Source organism: Eurypyga helias, unplaced genomic scaffold (assembly GCF_000690775.1).
Source record: "Eurypyga helias isolate BGI_N326 unplaced genomic scaffold, ASM69077v1 scaffold769, whole genome shotgun sequence".
NCBI lineage: Eukaryota > Metazoa > Chordata > Aves > Eurypygiformes > Eurypygidae > Eurypyga > Eurypyga helias.
This window is the reverse complement of record NW_010273704.1, coordinates 1,821-10,352: the sequence shown is the minus strand read 5'-3', so window position 1 is coordinate 10,352 and position 8,532 is coordinate 1,821. Positions and strand designations below refer to the sequence as shown.

Genomic DNA, 8,532 nt, shown 5'->3' with positions numbered 1-8,532 from the left:
GTTACATGGGAATGAAGTATTCCTACTACGATGCTGCTGCTTCTCTCTGTAAAAGTTGGGGGTTTCTCCTACACCATTGTCTTTAGTTTAGGTGGATACTGTTTGTTTTGAACCAATTTGTTTTCAGGTAGTTGACCTCTCTGAAAGTATTTGTTTTTATTTTCCCCATGGATTCGTAACTGTGATTTAGTCTTGTGGAATTTCTCTGCCCTGCTGCCGTAGAGAAGATGCTCCAAAGCACAGCCGGCGTGTCGGACAGAACGCGGTGCTGGCTCACACTGTGGGACTGTGCTCTGGCTGACCAGCCTTAGCAGCAAGTGCAGCGAAGTCGCACTACAGGCGTGCTGAATCAGCTTGGGGCAAAGTAGATTTGTTCTGCTTTGATGCCACAACCGTTCCAGACCGTTCCCGCTGCAATAACCACCCCAGGAGTGGGAGATGTCGCAGGATAGGGAGGACCAAAGGAGCTGCTCCATGCGGTTGCATCCCTGCTGTCATAGGACAGTTCGATTAAATCAGTGCGCTGCTAAACACGCTCTGTGTGTGACAGCGAAAGAGAAAAGCACCTGCAATTATGGAGAGCTGTGACGTTGTTGAGAGTATTGAAATTCAAAACTCTCTGTGCCGGGGATCATTTACTTGTTAGAAGCCAAAGCGCTGTCGCTAAAGCGAGGAAACTGAGGTGGGGGGGAGAGGGGAAGGTTTTTTTCCTTCAATTTCTTAATTAATTGTTGTCAGTTTGGAAGAACATACAGGAAGGCATTAAACCCACATCAAGTTAGTGGTGGGTGTCTTTCCCAGTGAGCTGTAGTAAGCTGTCCCTTCAGCACTTCCTTTTAGACTTGTTTCTGGGAGATGATTGTTTTACCCTACAAGAGGAGAGCCCATTCTCATTTATACTGTTCCCCAGCTGACTCTCCCAAGGCTTACAACTGTTGGAATTTGCAGAGTCCGACTTGGGAGCCAACTAGGCATCCTTGGCTATACCCCAAGTCCTTTTGGCTTCCACTGGAGTAACAGTGGGTACAGGAATTAGGACTTCAAAAACTGGTATTTAGATGATCCTTACATTATTTGTATCCGTCTAGCTCCAAAGCTGTTCGGTTCTCTCCCACGTTGTTCCGAACAGAGAAGACGGTTGATGTGTGACCAATGTGCCAAGTGTAGTGATGTTTCTTATCAGTCGGAACCGGTTGTTGCAGTTACCCCTGAAACGTCATGCTCTAGGATTTCATTAACTGAAGAAGATCTTTTTAATCTCCCTTCAAGACGATGGGTTTTTCTAAGCCGTTCTCAGCCCAGTTCACTTGCCGTTCTGTTTGCATTAACTTTCCTACGTCACTACGTTCAGAGTGGAAATAGGAAAGCTGAGAATGGGAAATGTGCACTTTAGGTATCAGGTTACGAAAAGAGTGAGAAAGTAGCTGCCTCGTTAATTTTTAGACACTATATTTAAGCAACGTTTGCCATGCACAATAGCCTTCTATTTCAGCAGTGCCAGAGCGTAACCGTAAGCTTGGTTGAGGCACTGTCACATTGCATTCCGTATCCAGTAAAAAAGGCAAAAGCAGTGAAGCAGATGGGGAAATATTTTTGCCAGCAGGAAATCTCCGTTTCACTCCTCTTATTTCCACAGCTGGAAAGCAGAGACTGGGTTTGAGGACAATATGGGTTGTAAACAGCTTGGGAGTAGGTGGCACGAATTCACCTCTGAGTATTGTAACCTAAGGGTGAAACAGGAGCGACGTGGGTAAGAACCAGCCTGAGGCAGGTAGCTATTGCAGTCCCTGCTGTAAGATGAGAAAGGTGTGCAAGGGCCCCGCAGTGCACAGTGCCCCTGCTCTGGAGGAGATGCTGTCCGGGAACTCGCCTACCTCCACCTACCCAGGACCAAGGAGGCAGGGGCCCCGCAGTGCACAGTGCCCCTGCTCTGGAGGAGATGCTGTCCGATGCCAGACCTACCTCCACCTACCCAGGACCAAGGAGGGGGCGTTTAAGAAATGGGTGATCGCTGGGTGCGAGCCGTGCCGTGGCAACCCTTTTCTGCAGTATTTGCTTTAGAAAAACAGATGGTGTTGGAATTGGCTGGAAACTTTCCTAGGAGTGGCAAAGAATAGGAAGCCTAAGGCTTAAGGCCGGTATGGAACAGCTAGTGCAACAGACCCACGGAACTAATGCTGGGGAAAACGGGAGGGTGGCTCCAGCTAGGATAGATCTGTTGTCCTTCTCCGAGCCAAAAGGCACCTTGCTAGCCACAGTCACCTAATTCTCCCCTCCCTGTTTCCTTTTGCTTATGCCAGTAACAACCTTCGCATTACTGTAAAACTTTTTTTAGACGTTTGTAAATATGTAAAATGAAAATATGGAAAAATTGTGTACCAAAGTGGTATAAAAACGTGTAAGATAATGCTCTGTTTAATGAGAAGCTGTAATTAAATGCTGCTCTGAGAAAGTGTGCATGAGGACCTGTCAAATTGTCTACGTGTCTAGAAATTGTGTTAATGACAGCAAATTATCCATTTATGTAGGAAAACTTCATGCTACTGTGGAATATGAAGGAAAAACTAGTATTTTACTTCAAGCAAAAGCTGGGTATTGAGTTTCTTGGAAGACTTCGGGTGCGTAATCATTGTTAAATATGTTCATAATAAAGTTTTATATCTTTATATTGTATCTTGGTCTTATTTTCCTTCTGGTGAATGACCACCTGTACCGTTTTCCTAACAACTTACGCATGTTTTCAGTTTACATGGATTTTCTTACGCCTGTTTGAACTGCTGTGACAGGGAAGGGGCTGACTTTACCTTCCTAGCTGCTCCAGGCCACAGTCCAGGCTCTTCTTTACAGCTCGCTCATGAGCCAGAGCAAGGTCACGCTAACACTGCTGAGCTGGCCGGCAGCCTGCGAAACAGCCCATCAGAACCAAGATGCCACATTTAAAAGTCAGTAACTGTACAACACTGAGGCTCTACGCAACGTCTGTCGCGTTTCAGAGCAAAGCCCTGTTTTAACCCTGGGGGGTGGGGGGTGTGCAGATCCAACACTGACCCCAAACCCCTCTCTGTAGTCCTACAACTGTTAAGCTGGAAGCACTGGTTTTTGCTCACCCATCAACCTACTGTAGAACTATTTGTACTCTTTGTAGCACACCTCTCTTCTAACGCAGCAGGGTTTTTTTTCCACCCACCCAGCTTTCCCACTGACAAGGATCACAAACACTTTTTCCCCTGCAATTCAACACGTGAATGAACAAACAAACAGCAAAAACCCCCAGGAGAGTTGCTGTTATTAACATGAACAAAGGCCAAGGAACATTTGAGTGACTTACCAAGAAGCTGAGTGTTTCTCGAGAAGTAAATACTGACTCCAAGTGCATGAAACCATTTACCTGTAAACAAATAGCAGAGTAGGTCCTACACTGCCAGCATGATCCTGGCATGCTGATGGGAGATAAGGTATCCAACCATCCAGACTGAGAGTTTCCATACCAACTCAGGGATCAAAGGTTTATTCTCTTCAGGACAAGTTTCTCTCTCACCCTGAAGACTGTTCCAGGCCCTGTATTCAATCCATCTTAATACTTTCTTTTTACAGGTGGTGGATTGTTTCTGACACCGAATACTCAGCATTCTGTTTCTAGTCAAGCCCACGCTAAAACTCCCCCTGCTACAGAAATACAAGGGACATACTCCTCATACTGAGGAGTAGCCCTGCAGCACTCAGTAGGACTTACACTACAATAAAGAAGGGGCTTGGCACAAAGGAAATCTGTTTACAGGGATGTTCCAAAACTGGTATGCTAGCAGAAACATATAAGCCTTACAGCTATATTAAAAAAGTCTCAAACATACCAAGCCCAAACCTACTGATAAAACAACATTTTTGCCTGACTGACAGCAGAAATGGATAGGAAGGAAGAGGGTTGAAGCTTTGCCTAGCACCGAGTTTTCTATACAGCCTGTTTGGATACACCAAGTAGTTATCACAGCGAGCGCCCCTGTGCACCCAGCACCCCGAGAAACAAAGCCCCCGCGGTCATTTTGAGTTTTCAGTACTTCATCTTTCCAAAGCATGGAAACAGCCTGTTGTATCAGCAGCCATCTCACCCGAAACAGCTTTAGTTGGGAGCCACTCTCTGAAACAGCTGGCAGGGCTTCCTACCTCTGAGCCAATGCGCGTCACTCAGTCCGGTTCTTGCCCGGGAACGCTCTCCCAGACTCGCTTCGGAAGTCATCCTTTCAACTTGGCTAGCAGTGAGCTACTGCTTGCAGAAGCAGTGTAGCAGTTCACAGGGGCCGCCTGAAATTCCTAGCATGCAACAGTTTCATAAATTAGCTGACAAAGAAAACCTTATCCAAGTCTATGCTGAAAACTTGTCTTAGTCGTCATTCCCCTGCAACGACGACGTTACTCTAGGAGGCAGGAGACTTGCTCACCCATTATTGAGTCGTGTCGCCCTGAGGCGGTTTTGCCCCCTTTCAGAAAGGATCATGTTTCCCCAACTGTCAGAACTCATCACACCGAAGGCAGCAGGTAAGTTCAAGGCCTACTTAACAGGTGTGATTGGCTGCAGCGATGAGTGATCACCCCCGCACAGCTGGCTGAGCACTGCCAGAATGTCAGAAACTTCTTACCTGCCTTGGGTCAATGGAGAGTTATTTCTGTTAGGGTTCCATGCCCTAAGTGCTGTACAAACAGATTAAACAGGTCCCAGAAAGGCAGCCAAGTAACTTTCTGATAAACATCATCTCCCCTAATCGCTACAAAGTTGCGACAAAGTAAGTGCCTCCTCGTACTCTGGTGTGTCTCTCGACTGCCTTGAAGAGAATTTAAATGATTGGAACTTTTCTTTTTAAAAAAAAAAAAAAAAAACACAACAGAAGAGTTAAGTTTCAATGAGTCACGCCAATGGTTATGAATTTCAATAATTTAATGCTAAGCAAAAGTACAAAGTGTGAACATGGTGTCTCATTTAGAGTGGTCTTAAAAGAAAAATCTAGAGAAAGTGTTTACGCTGCAGCAGATTTCAGTATTAGCACCTTGAAGAGGAGGAATCCTCGAAGTGTTAAGACAGTACGGCAACACTGCTACGATACCAAGTACAAACATGAACCATCTAACAGCATGTTTTCACATTTCTACCTTTGAAAAAAAGTTACTTTAAAAGTACATTAAAACCAGAAGTCGTTCAGTGTATTCACAGTTTGAGTAGAGACGGAATCAAGTGTTGGAGTAGAAAAAAGAAGGGTGAATGATTCCAAGGCAATTATATTGCAAGTCCAAAGGCACTGACAACACAGTACATAGTCTTATTCTCCCATCTCACAGTGCAGGTTCCTACAAGCACAAAAAAGGGGTTTCAGAGACAGAAGAAAGTGACAGCAATTAAACACATGCCCTTATATGCATCTTTGTAATTGTTTACTTTAAGAATCTTAAGAATTAAGCTTCCACAACAGCCAAGCATTTAATATATATAATAGTTAGCATCACATCCAAATGGAAAAAATACCACATGGTATGCTATTACTCCAAAACTATAGCACTTGGAGGACAAAAAAAAGGGTCATGCCTAGTCTTAAGCGGACTAGCATTACAGTTGCAAGCTGAAACTTGCATGCAGCTTTCCAGTATCTGAAGGGGGCCTACAAGAGTACTGGGAGAGGACTTTTTACAAGGGCCTGTAGTGATAGGACAAGGGGTAACGGGTATAAATTGAAATCAGGGAGGTTTAGATTAGATATCAGGAAGAAATTCTTCACAGAGAGGGTGGTGAGGCACTGGAACAGGTTGCCCAGAGAAGCTGTGGATGCCCCATCCCTGGAAGTGTTCAAGACCAGGCTGGATGAGCCTTTGAGCAACCTGGTCTAGTGGAAGGTGTCCCTGCCCATGGCAGGGGGGTGGAACTAGATGATCTTTAAGGTCCCTTCCAACCCAAACCATTCTATGATTCTATGAGAAATGCAGCAGTTGCGCTCCTTACCGTCACTGGAGTTGTCCCAGAAGCAAGAGCTTGCTGTATGCAGCCCAGCACCGTTCTTCTGCATAATCACACAGGTCACTGTTCGGCAGTGGAGAAGCTTTCATTAATTTATCGCTACCGTTAAGGAACGTTTACCTACGTTTTTACTTCGCACGGTGCATACACACACGCCTGTGAGTAGTTTACAGACATGGTTCTGGCTAAGATCTTCCCCCATCCCCTACCCAAGTTAGTGCCCTTGACCGTACCAGCTTTAACGGAAACGAGAAAGTCGAGCTCACCGATATACTTGAAAGGCTTCCCCAGCTTTGCGAGCTGGCTGAGCGTTTGTTCCACCACGCTTCTTGTCCACTGGTTCACTTTGCTGTACTGGTAGGCATTGCCACCTATCACACTTTCTATGGCCTGTTGGTGACAAACACATCACGTAAGCTGCACTGCTGTCAGTCTACCAGGCACCCGTTCACCCATTCCAACATGGAGCACTAAAGAAGAGACTCCCTACCCACAGAAAAATCCTAAATACTATTCGTCCATACCGACTGTTGGACAAGTTTTCAGTTATTTAAAAGCTTGGCAGGTCAGAGTTTCAGTCACGCATAGGGAGTATCATCATAGATGCCACCCACGCCCTTTCGTGGTATTTTGATTCTTCATTTATAACTCCTGTCCCAAAATTATTCCAGAGTTATGAAAGGGTCTTGCATTTAAACAGTCCTGAAGAGACTAATGGCTCGTTCACACCTATTCTGTGGAAATGAGCACCAGATTTTTCAGCAGAATCGTTTGTGTGGAACAAAACCACAGATCAAAGCAAAAGACCCATGCAGTTGCTGCTGACTAACAGAGCAGAAGCCTTCAGCCAAATAATCCATTTAACTTCCCTTTTAAGTTTCCCCCTTAAGACACAAACAAAAGTACATCAAAGTTTTTCATTGTTACATTTTTCCCTCTCAAAAATTGTTTTAAAAAATAACCAAAAATTATTTCAGATTCAGAAGAGGCAGGAACATGTGTTAAAGCGTGCATAGTCAACTTCTAGGGCCTGACCAAAACAGCTGTTCTGCAACAAGAAAAAATTGTGCAAGTTTATAAGAGGAATTCTGGACACAAAGAACAAATCCCTCTGGAAATTCTCTAGCCAGGAAATTCGTGTTTCTTAGCAACAAGTGTCATTCAATCATTTCAAACAAACAAGAACTCATTTTGGAGGAAAAGCATCTGAAAAGAACACAGTAACATGCATATGCAGACAGTCTATAAAAACTCCCTACGTGTTACTGAAACATAAAAAAATATTTCTATAGGGTTTAACATATAACATCCCCCTAGAAATTCTAATAGGGATATACTGCGACCAGAGAGGAACATATGAAGTTATTTTTACATGGGTATGCAGTGACAGGACAAGGGGTAACAGGTTTAAATTGAAAGTGGGGAGGTTAAGATTAGATATCAGGAGAAAATTGTTCATGGAGAGGGTGGTGAGGCACTGGAACAGGTTGCCCAGAGAAGCTGTGGATGCCTCATCCCTGGAAGTGATCCCTGGAAGTGTCCAAGGCCAGGCTGGATGAGGCTTGGAGCACCCTGGTCTAGGGGAAGGTGTCCCTGCCCGTGGCAGGGGGGTGGGAACTAGATGATCTTTAAAGTCCCTTCCAACCCAAACCAGTCTGTGATTCTATGCTCTTTTGTATTTGTGATACATATCACAACTAAGGCTCAGTGGCATTTCCAACCAACGTGCATACTTTCAGTAAATCAAAAAACATTCTACTCTTTGGCAGCAGCCTATCTAGAAATCTGTTACATATCAGTTATCAGATTTTCTTGAATGCCCTTTAACACACAGCATAACATACTTTCACACCAACAAAAGGAAGATGTTAGTTTACCTCCTTAATGATGCTATTGACTTCATCAACAACAAAGGAAGTCTACAAAAAAGAAAAAGTAGAATTTTAAGTAACCAGTGGACACATTTTTCTGTTTACAGAGTTCAAGCTAAGATCATGCACTACAAGCTTAACTGACCCTTGTCAGACTTCTTGCAGGTCAGAAGATACCGAGCCTTCCTTTATTTGCTCACACTTACTCATGGTCCCTGAACTCAGTCACACTAACAGTCTTAGCAGAGTAATGCAAAGCAGCAGTTGAACTGACACTGGCTGGCCTTTTGAGTCAAAGTTTTTGAATTTTAACTTGAAAGTATTTTAAAGTAACGCATGTTGCACTTCTGTACATACACATTCTCATTTTACAACAAGCATTTATGTCCACAATTCACGGCGGAGGAGCTGCAGAGGTAACCTCAGCATGCAGACACAGCTTACCCTTAAATGAAACCGACATCTTCAGGGCACTGATGCAGACAATTCATAGCTCAAGGAAAAGCTGTCCTGACAATTTCAGCTGGGGATAGGAAGAGAACTGCCCCATCAGAACAGAAGGAAAAAAATCTAGCTCCCTGGCCTGCCCACCACCTTCAGCCTTGTCTCGTGCTCCAGGGAATAAAGATGTGGAATGGGGACAGAGAAACCCCCAACTTCTAC

The 8,532-nt window shown here is 44.5% G+C and overlaps 1 protein-coding gene across 1 annotated transcript; it reads right to left on the bottom strand.

Annotated features, from left to right (window-relative positions):
- Nucleotides 1-4,912: 4,912 nt before the first annotated feature.
- On the bottom strand, nucleotides 4,913-7,917 carry DYNLT1 (dynein, light chain, Tctex-type 1; the record flags this gene model as incomplete). The annotated part of the gene is made up of 4 exons (XM_010159552.1): nucleotides 4,913-5,337; nucleotides 5,984-6,061; nucleotides 6,265-6,388; nucleotides 7,876-7,917. Coding segments are annotated over 4 exons (315 nt in total), but the record flags the coding sequence as incomplete, so codon positions are not given.
- Between the last annotated feature and the right edge of the window lie 615 nt (nucleotides 7,918-8,532).